Below are 16,661 nucleotides of genomic sequence, written 5' to 3' on the forward strand. Positions count from 1 at the left end.
TACATGGGGGAAAAACTTGCCAAAAAAGGCATTAATTTCACGTATCCACAGTTTGAAGACAACTGGAAATCACCTTGGTGGTCATTTCCAACCAGCATTTTGTAAAAGGGAGCCATTTTGTTGTTTATTTAGTTTTTAAAAGAAACAAAAAACCTTTTCCCTTTTTTTTAAAGTGGAAAAATTGAAGGATTTGGACTTCTGGGGTTATTGCTGGATAGCTGGAGGCCCACAGAGCATGGTAGGGCACTTTATGTACCTTTTAAAACATTTTGGGGCCATTTCCCCCATGAATATTGACCCTCCAGGAACCAACCCCCCGAATTCCCACAAGTGCAATGACTTGTTAGTCGCAGTTCCATTATTCGCGCTTGTAGGTGAGGAATGGAATCCCCACGAATAATGTGGTATGCCTATATTGTGAAAAGAGGCTCTCAGATTAATGAGGAGAGATGGATGACTGAGGGTCAATTACACATTACATTATGCAAATCCTTGACTCTAATATGCATGAATTTCTAAGTAAATAATAGCTGCATTGCTCCTCTCTCTCTCATTCTCTCTCTCTCTCTCTCACACACACACACACTCACACACACCAGGACAGTGGTGTATGTGGGCAGAGAGGCTGGCATCCCTATTTCTATACAGAAAGTATTAGTGTGAGGTCAAGGAAGTTTTATTCTCTTTCTCCACAGTCCACTCCTCCTTATCCTACTGTTTTTATGTATCTACCCGCCTGCATTGCTTGGAAGTAATTGCAAGCTAACCATTCTATGGCAGCTGTTTCCTCCTCCCACCTTCCCATCCCATCCCACTCCCCTGCAGTCCATCTCCCTGCACCCGTTTACCCAAGGGCTCCCAGGAGAGATGGGTGGAAATCCATCCATCTGCTTCAGACTCTGGCTGCAAAGTTGCCACTCTTGTCTCATTGCTCATGCTCTCCCTCTATACCTGCTCTGTGCTGGGAGAGGTGTTTTGCCAAACATGGATGTGTGATAACAAGGGATCAGCAGGTGGAACACTTTCCGCACAGAGACCTCTGAAAAGGCTGCTGCTGATAGCAGCAGCACAAGCCCTTGGAAAGAAAGAGAAGCTCTTTCAGAAGGCGGAGGGAGGGAAGGGAGGGAGGGGGGAAGAAGGAAGGAAGAACTGGTGTATATTTCTGCCTTCTCTGGCAACTACATGTTGGGACATTTGTTGTCAAAAGTAGAATATGGAAATGCTGCAGTTCCTAATTAGTTTTTAAACATTGTTGTGCACCACATGCTTAATTGCACATTATTTTCCTTTCAAAGCAAAGATTTGATGCCATTTCTATTCATTGTTACATATTGGGTTTAATAGTGCAGCATTTTGCATCTCTGCCATGGCTTTCATTCTCCACATATCTGTAAAAGTATTTGCAAACCTTTACCTTTACCATTGTCTATTGCAGACACTATCTGCAATAGACAATGTATTAGTCTTGAGAGTATAGCATTGCAAATGTTTACAGCATGCCTAAAGAAGAGACTGAAATTTTGTTTCAGTCTGCAGTTAATCCCACATAAAGTTGAATCTTCTCTCTCTTTCTCCCTCTCTCTCAAACACACACACACACACACACACACACACACACACACACACAACTTGTGAAGATGCTGTGGTCTTCAGTGTTCAAGACTTTGCCTATCTCTGGGCCACTAATCCAGCCTGAATAGTTTCAGAAAACTCTGAGAGTTCTTTTGCTTTTCTTCTCTCTATGTGCTGGACAGTTTAGAAGTGGAGAGGACAAGTCTTTAATGTGTATATCCCTGTTTTAGAACTATTGGTATTTGCTCTGTGAAAGTTTAAGACCATATTTCCTTGCAGGGACATAGCATGGTTGAAGGCGGCCCTGGGGCAAGATTTAAGGATGGGGGTTGATGGTACCCCACCCACCTTCCTCCTTTCCTTTCCTTTGCTGCCAGCTACCCACTTTTTTCTTCACCACTGGCTACTCAACCAGCAGCCTTCACCACTACTGGTCACCTTCACTGTAGCTGTGCTGGATGCTTTCCAGACTGAAGGCTACAACCACCATAAAGTGCTTCAACTTGGCGGAATCAAATTGACAGCATAATTAAAGGATGTTGCACAAATCCATCAGCAGGGGGAGCAGTCTTTTCTAGTTTGCCCGAAACCCCCCAAAACGAAAAAATAAAGCTATTTTTTAACAACTTTGTAGGACTATAACGCAGCAATAAAACCTGAAAAAAGGCATCAGAAATGTGAACGGCACCTTGCTGACAGTGCAGGGACTGCGATGTCGATACACAGGCAATACGGAAAGCACACTTTGCAGATCCATAGTGACATTGTGGTAAGGGTTAATCTGGAAACCGCCCTGGCACAGCCTAGTGAAGTCATTAAGCAGGCGTAGCTTCAAATGTCAGTGAGAACAGGCCTCCCTTAAAGGGGCCACGTTTTCTTACTGGGATTGCCACATGGCTTGGCGTGCCTATGTGCCTAGTGCAGGGGGAGTGTGAGGGAGGCAACTGATGGCTCCCAGTAGGGGTGTGAGAGCCAGCTCAGTTTACATACCTCCGCATCCATGGAGGTCACAAAAATGGCCTCCATAAATGCCCAAAGGCCTGAACCAGTAGCAGCCCTGCCTACTCTGGGGGAGGTTGGCGGGGAGGGGAGGAGCCAGCACCCCCTCCCCCACAGCCACTACTACAGCTGCCACTGCGAGCACTTGTAAGTACTTACTTACTCCCCTTCTGCCCGCTCTGCCCTTAGGCAAGCCCCCCTGCCCCTTTACTGGTAATGGAGAATCCTCACTGGATTCCCCTTTACCAGTAAAGCTCCGAGCTGGTAGAACTGGTTTGGTTCAAACTCGAACCAGGTCCAGTTCAACCGGGCACAAAACAGAACAGTGCTGGGTCGGCTCGAATCTGGTTCAGATTTGACCTGAACCAGCAAAACTGGTTTTGTGCACATCATAAGAACATAGGAAAAGCCCTGCTGGACATCCCTAGCTCCCAGGCAACAGTAGGACAGGGGCAGTCCTGGTGGAATTGCGCTCCATTGTCCTTCTGCCCTTGTTTCCTTGAGCAGCTTTCAATCCATGAGAGGTACTGCTTGGTGAAACTAGCAAGCACTCGGACCAGGGAGAAATTCTGCCTCTGCTTTAGGTGTGGCAGCTGAGGAGAATGATGGCAGTTAGGTGGACTATAGGGAAGGGAGAAGTAGCAGATAAAAACAAAGCTGGCATGGCAGTCTGAGGTTGAGCTGAGTCTGGTGGGTGTCAGTGGGTAGCATAGACGTGCCCTGCCTCTGAGGCATCTGTTTCTTTCCCCACATATTTTTTCAGCTGAGCCTTCTCCTTGTCCCTTTCTTGTGGGTATGGAGGAGGCGTTGCATGGGAAAGGCAATGTGGGAGATGTGTCTCACCATTCTACCTCCCCTCCAGGAAACTGTCAGCACTTTCCAGTCAGGGTCTCCTTGTGACTTTAAGGTCAGCAGTGCTTTGCATTTTAGTTCTCCAGCACTGCACTTACTTCCCTTCAGGAAGAAGGCGCTCCTGCTGCAGTCCTGCTCAGTTTAGAGCTATGGAAGACTGAGTCAGGTTGGAGGCAATGCCACTGACGGTGACCCCAAAGTGGATGGCCGTTACCAGGGAGAAGAATCTGGTTGTGGGGGAAATATAGATAAGGCAACCGATAGAGAATGTGTGTGAATGGAGTGGTGCCGGACCTGTCCCACTGTACCAACCATCCCCTGTGCAGCACAGTTGCTTCAGGGAATCCTTGGTATACTGGTGAATGTGGTAAGGTCCTGGGGGAAATGGAGACAGCATCTCTCCAAGGTAGTGTTTGTTTGTTATTGTTCTACTTGTACAAATGGAGAGCATAACCAACTGGGAAATTCTCCTGCACAAGGTCCACAAATGAAAGGGAGATGTGTGTAAAAGTGCTATGCAAAGGAGTCCTGTTCTGTTCTGCTGTTCTCTAATTCCCTGTGCCAGGCTTCAGTGGCCACCAAGGTGTCAGATCAATCAGGAACACACACACACACACACACACACACACACACACACACACCCCTCCCTTGTCCGCCCCCAACTTGCTAGTACATCTGGTCAGACAGATGGGAAGTCAATGAGATGAAGAAGGGTGCTGGGCGGCATCCCCAGGCACCTCATTTGCCCGCTTGCCATCATCCCAAACATCTGGGCCTGCACACAGAGTGTCGGTGTCATAAAAACACCTAAAGTGCTCTTGTGGTTCCGCATTCCAGCTGGCACTGGAGGGGGAGGCGCAACATGGGGCAGGAGTACAGTCTAGTGAGCCCACAGGGGGCTGTTTGTTTTGGAAATGGCAGAATTAGTGTCAGCAAGCAACCTGTATCTTGTTGTGTGAGCTTCAGTCTCCAGGACGGTGAGGGGAAAATCATTTCAGGCACAAATCCTCTGTTAACACCATATGAACCAAAACACAATAAAGGGGAAAGGGAGCAGCCAGTAACTCTTTCCGTGCTGTTCTACAAAAGGGTTCCATTTAAAAGGAAAACTTTCCAGGACTTCTTGGCTGTGTTATCACTTGATGTCCCTTTAACACATTTCAGTCTGACTTGTTTATGCCTTCAGCAATTCAATCTGGAGATAAAACAAGCTTGAAAGAGTGGGGAAACAGTCTCTGGATAACCAGGTGCTCTTTATTACATTCTGTGATGACTAGTCATTTTCTCAGATACCCAGAGGTGGGTGCTGTTCAAAGTTCACTGCAAGCACACTGTTCTATAGAAAAGGTTTGGAGATAATAGAAATGTGATTAAATGTGCAGTCCCTGCTCAGCATTAATATGTTTGTGGGTTCAGTGTAGTGGCTTTGAGAATCCCTTCTGGCACCCAGTCTGCAATCCTGAATCTAGGAACTAAGCTCACATACATCCCTGCATATTCTGAGCAATTTCTAGTCCCCAGATAATATGAAGCAACTAGCAGCCAGGAAGTGGGGGGGGACACACAGACTTGGTTCATTCAGCATCAGCTTTAGGAGTGTTTCTCCAATTTGCCTGGCCGTGTGCCTCACAGAATCTGTGAGGGCAGATTCCGGAAAAGGAAAAACCCTGCATAGGAATGAGTCTTAAGGGAAGCATGGCACATAAGTTTGGGAGAAGAGGCAGGAAGACCCAGTAAAATAGCGTTGCAGTAGTTAAGGTGAGAAATAATGAGAGAGTGAACAAGAGCCTTAGTTGCATCAAAAGAGAGAAAAGGGCAAATCATGTAACTATTACAAAGATGAAACGATATGATTTGGCAATTGAGTGAATATGGGGAGAGAGAGAAAGAGAGGAATCAAAGCTAACACTGAGGTTAGGAACTGAGGTAACCCTGAGGGGTAGATGAAAGAGTAGAATTATCTCATAGAAGAGAAAGTGAGAGGGGAGTGTGGGGGTTGAGGGAAGCCAAAGTTTCATTTTAAGAAATTAGAGATAAGAAAGAGTAGAAAAGGCATCGCAAATCATTTCTGATTGCAATGAAGAAGAAAAGGTGGGATTCCAGTTTGGGGGTGAGTTTTTCCTCATCAAATTTGGTGCCATGAACTGTCCAGATGGGAGATGCAGTGTGGTTTATTTTCATACAGTTATTGTTGGAATGCAGCCAGTGGAGGTGTGATTACGCCCTCGTGTGCCATGGATACAATTTTTGCATCCATGAGCTAAACACAAAGCAAGAGTTTTGCAATTTTCCGCATCAGGTCCATGAGTAATCTAGCTTGTGCTGCTGTGCTTTCTGTCATGCCAGTGTCCGCCCGGTCTCAGCCCTATGAAAGACAGCACTGGCTGCTATGATCGTCACATTGGTGTGGACTGTTCAGATGGATTCAATGGTGGTTGTGAGCAGCTCTGTCTACAGCAGATGGTGCCTTTGCCAGAAGACCCTGCTTTGTACAATATCCTTATGTTCTGTGGGTGAGTGCCACAAAAGTATCTTGTATCTTCTATGAAAATGAGCATCTTACACTAAATTCTGTTTGCCCATTTATGGGTTTGCCTTTATTGTCCATGTATTAACATTCATAGGTTGCACCAGTGGTAACTATAGTTACTATGCTGCTTGTGCTCAGTTTGTCCTTTAGGGTCCCTTTATAGTACCCCTATTTTGGTTGCTCCTTGTTTTCCCCTGAAGATAATGGGCTAATGTCTATTTCACGGTCTTATTTAATTTCACTACTTAAATGATGGTGATGATGATGATAATAAAAAGTATTGAAATATATACCACTTTTCAACTTCTTAAAAAGCAAGAAATAGGAAGAATTGATTTCCTGTCCTCAAAGGGCTCACAATCTAAAACAAAACAAAAACACAGGGGACATTAGCAACAGCCACTAGAGATGCTCTGTTGGGCTGAATAGGGGCAGTAACCAGATTGTTATTGGTGTGCACTCAACATATCCATAATATTCCCAGATAACACAACTGAGGTGGAAGCACCTAAAGTAGTAGCCATGCCTGTTGCCACAAATGGGGCTGAGTTTGATGTGATGTACCACTGCAGCTTAAAATACAAAGAATGTTTATTTGCTTAAATAACTGAACTTCCTAGGATTTCTCCTGCTTCATCCTGTTGTTGTTCCATGGGTTTGTGCCACCCTGCATTCTGCTTCACCTGCCTTTCAGTTTAACTGGGAAAATCTCTAAAAATAATTTCAAAATTGGTGTGTGCACTGGTTTTCAGTTTGGATTCCCCCCTCCCCCTTACAGGTTACTGGGGTACACAAGTGCATATTGTTCACAAGTACATATTGATATGCATGTTGATCAAAATCAGAACATAGGAAGCTGCCATATACTGAGTCAGACCATTGGTCTATCTAGCTCAGTATTGTCTTCACAGACTGGCAGCGGCTTCTCCAAGGTTGCAGGCAGGAATCTCTCTCAGCCCTATCTTGGAGAAGCCAGGGAGGGAACTTGAAACCTTCTGCTCTTCCCAGAGTGGCTCCATCCCCTGAGGGGAATCTCTTACAGTGCTCACACTTCTAGTCTCCCTTTGATATGCAATCAGGGCAGACCCTGCTTAGCTAAGAGGACAAGTCATGCTTGCTACCACAAGACCAGCTCTCCTCTCCTGAGACCCTCTGTATGCTTTTGCCGCCCTGATCAGTGTCAGACCGGAAGTGGCCTGAGCATGTGTGCATGTCACACAAGCAAGAGGCTAAGAGCACCCTCCCTGCTCCTTTAAGGTAACCACCCTGCTGCTGCCAGATCGGTTCGAAGGACTGGAAAAGGGCCTCCAAACCGGTTCATGCACATCCCTACTATCTACCACTCAACCCACAAAAGAAATGGGCAAGCGAGCGATTTTAAACAAAAATTTAACCTTTTCGCCTAAACCCCTTAGGATCCAACAGGTAAAGCAGTGAGTGAAGTACAAGTTAGTCTTAACTCAAGGCCAGACATGGAGCTCATCACTGCAAACACCAATAAATATTACACACACTCAGCCACCACTGTCCATTTCTCACCATGTCTTATCTCACAAACAAAACAAAACAAAACAAAAGGCACCTAACTTCTGTCTTTGTCAATCTAAGATCCAGCAAAACCAGATAGTTACAGCAGCAATACCATAGCAAATTATGCTCAGCCTGAGAAAAGAAACCTACTATCAAACCTACTTTTCTCCTCTTCAGATAAATCCTCTTCAGGAGAGGCATAAGGGCTCTTTCTGCCTTCCAGTCTCTTTGAATACATTTTGAAATTCCTTTCTTTTGTGTTCCACCCTCCCACACCCCCACCAATGGGGGCACTTGATTTGTATGATAACAAGCCAAGCAAGAAGCATGCAAACCAATTGGAAGCCAGTGCCAGAAAACCAATCAGCAAGGAGAAAACAGGCCTCCAAAATGGCCTCAAAACTCTTAAAAAGTTTTGATTGAAATGGAGTTGTTCTGCTCCAACCTTGAAACAGGCCCCTTTGAGGGTGTTTTGTTTCGAGCTCAAAACACTCAAAACAGCCCATTTTGAGATGAAATATTTCACAGCTGAAATATTCTGCGCATCCCTAATAAGAATCATGGCTCAATAATGCATCAATGCATCCTGGAAACAAAATCAGGTGATCTAGAACCCCCAAATCCAGGGAGAAATCTGGATGGGGACAGTTTCATAAACATACCTATCTATAATGAGCTGAGATGGGTGGACTGGTAGCTGCCTGTCCTAGATACAGTAGTAATTGGCAGGAGTCTACCCTAGTTTGGTGAAAATATGTATTCATTTCATCAGAAAGTCACTTGTGCAAACATTTCTCACACTTTGTTTTATCATCAGTAGTTGGATGCTGAAGCCCTGTTGTACAAACTCCCTTAGTAGTACACTCCTGGTAAATGAGGCGTTCTGAGGATCTTCAATGCATCTTGATAGCTTATCAGAAATTCCTCAGTGAGAAGATGAGCAATGAAAGAGAAGCTTTCCTAAAGGACAGCTAGCCTATCACTATTAATCATCCCTATGCAATATGTAGCTGTGAAGGAGGTTTAGGTGCATTCCAGGGTACACTTTCAATTCACGTAGGGTGATGCTGAGTCCCAACAGACTTGACTTTCATTTTGTGTGAACTGATAATATACCCTAATACCTTTCCCAGAATCCTCTGCAAGTCATAGGAGTTCCCCAGCAGATAGCTCTGGGTTCCATGAAGTTAGAATGTCTGAAAAATATGCTCCTGCTTTCATTTGATTTCATTTCTAAGATTGCTGGAGAGGTCCTGTGTCTCTCACAGCTGTTTGGTAAGAAACTTTAAAGAAGTTAAATATGTGCAGATTATTGTTTCATCTTGCTGAACTTACAGGTCTACTCTTCAAGATCAGACCCTCTGTCCTTTTACAGGTCTCACAGCAAGCTGTAATAATTTCCCTTGCATTCACTCTCATGGCAGATGCATTGAAGATTACAAGCTAGGCATGGATGGACGATCATGCCAGTTGATTTCAGAGTCCTGTCCAGAAGGTGGTGATTGTGAAGAGAGCCGAGAGCATCCCATGAATCAAACTCTCTTTGGGGAGATGTTCTATGGTTACAACAACCAAACGCATGACGTAGCACCTGGACAGGTGCTGAAGGGGACATTCAGGTGATGATGGTATTGGAACAAGGCTTGCTATTCCACTAGTTCCCAAACTCTCCCTGTTGTTTGTTATTTTTACAGCATTATTAATGTATGTGGTGCTTTAGCAGCTTAAGAAAGATTGACAGGTGTCTGCCCTAAGAAACTTACTCTCTGAAGTTTCAGAAATTTGGAGAGTTAACAGAAGGAGGAAAAAGGCAAGGGTAACAAGAGGCAAATGTAGGCAAGTGCTGTTGCACACAGATAGATAATCTTGCACAGCCTTGTGGAGGAATTCTGATTTTCAGTGACCAACATCTGGACTAGCAGTGCAATTTCCAGACTATCTCTGCACTGTTGCTTGAGTGGAGGAAGAGGTGATTTCTGACAATCTCCCCTCCGATACTCAGTGTGCATTACCAAAATATGTCCCTGAGGGACTTCATGGGAAGGGCTTGGAGTAGAAGACCTCCAAGGTCCCTTCCGACTCTGGCATTCTATGATTCATCGGGGTTTGTGAGTGGGGACATTTAGGCTTCTGGGATTTGTTATGGAAAACTGATTAAGTCAGAGTTTCCAATGTGTGTCTGAAAAAGGGAGCAAGTTAGAAGACATTTTCTAGAGAAAAGCAGCTTTGACAGGACACCAGTTTCAATGGAGAGGTACATGGGTGGTAGGGGTGGGTGGTAGGGATAAACTCTTCCAACACCTGCTGCTTTCCCACTGTGACTCCCACTCAGCTGTGTTTCCTTCTGTGAGGTAGGAGAGATGAGGTAAAGCAATTGGGAGATTTGCAGCAGAAAAGTGGTTGATAGAGAAGAGTTTACCCCCACCCCCAGAGAGAGAGCGCGCGCACATACAAGTGCTTTCTCATTGCAAACTGCCTTCTCCTAAATTTGTTTTACCTAGATAGAACTGCTGTCAGAGTTTAGGTTAAATGTGGAATTCAACCCTAAAAGGCTCTTGTAAGTAGAGAAGTTGGCAAGCTGCTGTCGGTCAGGGCCATGGAGGGAAAGCCAAGGAGCGATGGGCTCATGCTGGAGCAGGACTGGAAGGAAGAAACGCATCTTGAATGTTAAGAATTTTAAGATGTAAAATACTTTGTCCACAAAAGTTGCACAGGCTGATTTGGGTGGTTTGTTTCAAGAGTAAGCTGAATGAGCATCTATTAAAGATGTCTTAAGACTAGGCACTAGGGAGTGGGAATCCAGTTGGGGATGGGCACGAACGTGTTCAGAAGCTCTTTTAAGGGCCTCCGAACTGGTTCAAACAAGAGGCTGTTCAGCTGGTTCGAAGGTGGGAGGCATACCTTTTAAGGGTGGGGGAGGGTGCCCTTACCCCTCCCGCCATGTTTTCCCCCACTGGTGCTCCATTTTAAAATTGCCCATGGGGGTGGCAGGGTACCTTCCTGCCACCCCGTGTCCTCTTCGGCCAGAAGTAACAGGGAGTATCTGGCGCACGTGCTTACACCAGGGCACCCTCCCCCACCCTTAAAGATATGCCCCCACCTTCGAGCCATCCCCTGCCAGTTCCTTGCACATCCCTAAAGCCAGGATGTTTTCATGGAGTTCCAATAAATATCCCTTGGAACCCAACCCCTCCAATTGTGTGCTGCCATGAAAAATAACCTTTGGAGGATTATCTAGTGAAAGATATTAAAGTTGTTCTCACAACCAGCTGCGTTGGGGTGGGAGCAGGAAAACCCGGGTTGTGGGGCTCGCGTGGAGCCTTGGAACCTGCCCCCACCCTTCTACTCCAGAGCATGCCTACCCTGTTGGGAAACCCAGCTCACCTCGGCAGCCCTGGTTGTGTGTGTGATTGGGGCTGTGTTTTGTAGCTCCCGGCAGCCTGGCTCCCCAGGATCTTAGAGTGCAACTTAAAGAGCAGCCAGTTAGCTGGGAGCTCCAGCACTGCTATGGGAAGTGTCTCAGCTTCCTGTGCAATGCATTGTGGGGTACTGGAGAACTTCCTCCTCCAGATCCTCTATGTATTCAGCTCAGCAGCACCGGTTGTGTGGGTGTGTGGTGTAGCGGAGCTCTTACAAGCATCTGATCATGTGTGGGAGGCAGGAACACTCCTTCCTTCTCCCTAGCATTCCCTAGCCACCAGGGATTTTGATTGTGGGAATAGCCTCATTGCTTTTTCTGTCCCATTTTCAGAGTTCTGTCCCACCCACAGCTTGCACTCATTTGGCTGCTCCATATCGCCATAGCATATAGGCACAGAGACAGTATTCTTGTACTCCAGTAGAGAAGGCAATGCAACCCGTGTTCCCTGTAACAGGGATTCCCAGATGTTGTTGACTCCTATAATCCTAAAGGCCATTGCAGCTGGGGGTGATGGGTATTGTAGTCAACACCCTCTGGGAATTCCTGTTACAGGAAATACTGAATGCAAGTCATGGTTCCTGTATGAACAAACGTGAACTCTGGACCAAGATGACCTCTAGAACTGTAATATACATGTAATATAAAGCATACTTTCTAGGTGAATGTGAGAGCTTCTTGGTTAAGCAAAATATTTGAGAAATTTCAAAGGAAACAAAGGGAATTTTGGTAACATTAATGAAGTAGGAGCTCTGTACACACCCCATTTTGCCATGCAGTTTTGCTTAAAGGAAACATAGGGGATGGCTTGAAGGTTCCTGTCTGAAGAATTATCTGAAGAATTCTAAGGGAAGCAAAATAAGTCAAACAAAATTTCTCAGTGGGGTGTCAGTGGTGGCTTCTCTCCATATACCTGTCCCTCTTCTTGTTGGATTCACACAATCCTGCCCATCCCCTACATTTGTAAGAGTTGGAGGACAAGAAGTGAGTGGGGCCCATTGGCAGCAGCATTGCTCATATATCACTAGAAGATTTCTTTTGACACAGATAGCTTTGTCCATACTCCAAGGAAGGACTACACCTCACCCACCAAGGTATTGTGAACCAACTAGTTGTTTCACGTGTGCTGAACTTATTTCTCTGGGTTTTTCCAGGCAGAATAACTTTGCCCGTGGTTTGGAGCAACAGTTGCCAGATGGGCTGGTGTTGGCCACAGTCCCGTTGGAGAACCAGTGTCAAGAGGAACTCTCTGAGCCTACACCAGACCCAGATTTTCTAACTGGTGAGTTATTCCAGGCAGAGTCTTTTCCTGTTCATCCAGTCTCTTGCCCACACACAGTACAGTGCCCTTTTCCATTTGATAACCTTTTTCCTGGGGAAGGTTAGGAACATAAGAAGCTGCTGTATACTGTCAAATCATTGATCTGTGTAGCTTAGCATTGTCTATATAGCAGGACATCGCTATATGCAGATCCACCATCCGTGGTTTTGTGTGTCTGCGGTCGGGTGATTGATACCTGACCTCGGCATGCACATTAAAAAATCAGTCCACAAGGGTACTCAGTGTATTCACTGGTAAGAGACAACCATAAATGACTGTGGAGGTCATTTCTGGCCACTATTTTGCGAAATGGAGCTGTTTTGTGGCTCTTTTACTTGAAAACCCCCATAGAAAACTGTGGGAAAATGAAACGCAAAATGCTAAAAAGAGGGCTATTTCTGACTTTTGGGTGGCATTGCTGGATTGTTGGAGGCCTGCAGAGCACAGTAGGGCACTTTATTTTGACATTTTAAACCTTTCCCCCCATTTAGGGGGCAGTTTTCAGGCCTTCAGGAACCTAACCCCCACGTTCCCATTGCCCCAATGATTCGTGGTTTCCATATCCGCTGTAACTGAGGAGAATGGAACCCCCGTGAATACTAAGGTTTTCCTGTACTGACTGGCAATGGCTCTCCAAGGTTACAAGCAGGAATCTCTCCCAGCTCTATCTGGAGATCCCAGGGAATGGACCTGGGTCCTTCTGCATGTAAGCATGCAGATGCTCTTCCACTGAGCTATGGCCTCATTCTCTAAGTGGAATATCGTACAGTACCCACATATAGTTTCCCATCCAAATGCACACCAAGGCAGACCTTGCTTTGCAAATGGGGCAGTTCATGCTTGCTACCACAAAACCAGCTCTCCTCCCCGTTATTCAGATAAATGTTTGGAAGGGTATATATGGACCGGACATGAATGCAATGGATATATAACCAGGAGCTTCTTTATTCTCTATATTGATTGCATAAGACTCTGATAAAATTTAAATCATTAAAGAAACTCTTTTGTTGATGGTGCACAAGAAAGGAAATGGTCTGATTAATTCTCTCAGAATTTTGCTGGCTCCTCCTGCCAGACGGTAAGTTAAAACAAAAAGCAATAAAAGCTTGATTTTATTCACTGAAATAAGCAGATCAGGCATTGCTTTGAATACACATGGGGAAACAGAGGTGCTGAGTAAGGAGGTCCTCTGGTTTTTTCCATAATCACTTTTGAGAGGAGAGAGGCACTTTAATGTGGTCAAGAGCTGAATGTGCTGAAGTAAATGAACTTTAAAGGGACCACAGTCTTCTCTGTTCTCCCAGATACACTTGAGGGGAGCTGTGTCAGCCTCTCACAGCTTGACTTCTGATACAGGGCTGTTTTTGGAGTTGCTACCTGATAATTGCATAGAAATCTATTGCTTCAACCAGGATGAGCAGCTTGTGGCTTGTGGGCTGGATCCAGCCCCAAAGCTCTTTCATATCCTGCCCGTCAGCAGCGCTAATACATTCATTCAATTGAGGCAAGATAAAATCTATTGCATCATTACACTTGTTAAAAAAAATTAGCAATGAGTCTGTGTCACAGAGATGTCATTGTTTTGCTATCTCATGCATATTCTTAAAAGGAAAACGATTACTGCCTGCTGGTTCCACACAAGGGATCTTTAACACTGCTAAAGGGTTGTTCTTCCATTATCAAGGGGAAGCACAATTACATTTGTGGGACTGCATGGCACATATACAGTTGTAGTGCTTTGTTTTTGTTAAGATTGCACAATTTGTGTCCCAACAGCAGAAGCCAAAGGGAGCGAGATGAGCTAGAATTGCAGCCTAATGTAATATCTGGTGGTGGCAACAGCCTGAACTTCCCTTTCCCACTTAGTGTCAAGCACAGCAGGCCAACAGCTAGGAGAGCAGGGCATCAGTGGTGGCTGCAGCCTGTCCCCTGGGCCCACTACTAGGCATGCTTCTCCACTGTTGCTCCTCCAGTTTCCACCCACTTGGGAAACAGTAGCAGCCAGACCTTCCCTCTTCCTTCCCATGCTCTTCTGCTCCATTATCTCCAGCCAGCAACTCCCTTTTCTTGCCCTTCCTACCAGAAAATCAGAATGGGAGGCAGTGTTTTGGAGCATCTTCCAAAGCCAGGAGGTGTTTGCTTCTCTTCAGCTGTGGAGCCCTGAAAGAATCACAAAGATCCCTCTCACAGACTCACGCACACACCCCTCCAGTCTAAGCCATGGATCAGCAGCTCAGTGCTATGGAGGCAAACATCTGCTCACTCCACTCACTCCTCAGAGCAACAAAAATGGAACATTAAGATTCATTGGCTATACACCATACACTACAGCGCAAGAAGGGAGTAAAGAAAATTTGAAAACATTTAGGAACAAAAACAATATAAGATGTTAGATTACATTGTTAGATAACAATGTAATCTAAAAAGAGAGTACAAGCAAATCCACTCCACATAAGCTAGCACTTCAATTCCAGTCAAAAACAGAAAGGTTGCCACAAATCAAGTCTGAAAAAAGATGCAAGTACAACTCCTAAAACACTGGTGTATGTGATAGGTTGGCAATGACACTGTCTGAGCAAGTCAGATTAAACAGTCAACATAGAACTGGTCCTGTAACCAGAGGAGCTTGATGGGAGGAGCAAGCATGAATTGTCCCCTTTGCTAAGCAGGGTCCACCCTGGTTTGCATTTGAATCCTACATGTGTGAACACTGTAAGATATTCCCCTTGGGGGATGGAACCATTCTGGGAAAAGCACCTGAATGCTAGAGGCCCTTTTACAGGCCTCTGAACAGGTTCAAAAGACTGGTGGTTCAACCGGTTCGAAGGTGGGGGGGATACCTTGCACTCCCCACCCCCTGTGCATTTCCCCCACCGGCGCTGCAGTTTAAAAGAGTCTGGCAGGGTGGCAGCATACCTCTCTGCTGCCCTGTTGCCTCCTCGGACCGGAAGTACCTGGTGCGCATGCGCACATCTAGCAAGGTAAAACAAACCACAGGTTCTTTTTACCTCAGTAAAACACTGGGTACAAAAGGTGGGCTACCCTCTACTGGAGCTCCTGGAGCTCCAAATAACATGAGCTGCCTGGGGTAACCCAGGCAGTAACCTGTCCCACTAATCTGGAGCTATAAATATCAGCTGCCAGAGAGTGAAACAGACAGGGGTGGAAGTCAAACAACAAAGCCAGGCAGTAAGCAGTTTCTTCAAACCAAAGTCCAGTCCAGGTCGTAATATCAACAGTCGGTCAAACAGAGTCCAAATCGTGATCCACAAACAAAATGGTCCAAGGTCAAAACACAAGCACGGCAAACAGGAACACAGCCAAGTATCTCAGTAAGAACAACGTTGACACCAGCACAGCGGCTGTGGCAAAACCAGCTAATATAGGATGAAACCATATGCTGTTAATCATGGATCCCTGACTCAGCAACCTTGCTTGTTAGTCTAGATGTTCTGCTCATGCGGTCCTGCTGTCTGTTTGAGCGATGCCTCTCCATTGCGGAGACCGGCCATCCTTCTTCTATAGGAGCTGCTACGACAGGCTCTAACTCTTCTCCAGCCTTCCATAGGCTGTTCCCGCTCTCCTCTCCAAGTTCTGGACCTTGCACTCCCACCTCTGCTGCCATCCCATCTGTCTCTTCCTCCTCCTCCTCGGAGTCCGTCCACGTGCTCATGGCAGCTCATGTCGTGAGAACAGCCCTTTTGTCTTCTTCAGGGGCAAGACAGTCTTATTCCAGTATGTTGTTCCACTATCTTTTAACAGCAATAACTGCTACTACAAGATAGTGATATTCTTGCCCCTGAAGAAAACAGTATGTCAGAATGTGTTGGGCATCCCACACAGCACAATCAATTATGTGTTTCTGAGCACCATTTTGAAGTGTTGCCTCCCCCTCTTTTTTCAGCATGTGTAGACCAGTCCTTGAAGTAGTCTGCAGATAACTTGAAACATTAAGCCTCAGGAAGTGTGGCATTCATAAGGCTGTCACACAAGGACAGTAAAATGATGGTTCAGAGGTGAGGATGAATAATAACTATAGGACTAAAGGAGGGCTCTGTGGAATGAGTTCAGAACTGCCAGTTACCCTCCCTTAACGTTGGTCTGAAGTTCCCAGCATTTCCGATCACCGGTCGGCCCCTTTATCTTCCCATGCAGCTGGCATTCACAAGCCTGGAGTCTCTCTGGACTCCTCACAGCCTGTGTCCACACCCGTTGGCATGGGCTGAGGCCATGAAGTCCCCATGAGAGCACATAAGGAAATGCCCAACTTGCTGTGCACAGAGGACAGCTCATTAAAAACGTAATTAGTGGAGAAATTAACACAGCAGGGCGATGCTTTTGGGATTGCCCTCATGGCAAAAATAGGGGGCCTTGTTATCTTCAGAAGTGAAGTCTGAGCCGGAGGGAAAAAAATATGTATAAGCAAACTCCTTTCATTG

General features: G+C 45.8%; 1 protein-coding gene across 5 annotated transcripts in view; it reads left to right on the top strand.

Moving 5' to 3' along the window:
• ASTN1 (astrotactin 1) overlaps positions 1–16,661 on the top strand; it is a 335,633-nt gene that overhangs the window by 231,630 nt on the left and 87,342 nt on the right. For all 5 annotated transcript variants that reach the window (XM_053243588.1, XM_053243584.1, XM_053243587.1 and 2 more), the window contains exons 12-14: positions 5,770–5,936; positions 8,908–9,102; positions 12,056–12,183. In XM_053243588.1, the coding sequence (XP_053099563.1) occupies positions 5,770–5,936; positions 8,908–9,102; positions 12,056–12,183 (490 nt within the window). The remainder of the gene's footprint in view (positions 1–5,769; positions 5,937–8,907; positions 9,103–12,055; positions 12,184–16,661) is intronic.

Source organism: Hemicordylus capensis, chromosome 4 (assembly GCF_027244095.1).
Source record: "Hemicordylus capensis ecotype Gifberg chromosome 4, rHemCap1.1.pri, whole genome shotgun sequence".
Lineage (NCBI taxonomy): Eukaryota > Metazoa > Chordata > Lepidosauria > Squamata > Cordylidae > Hemicordylus > Hemicordylus capensis.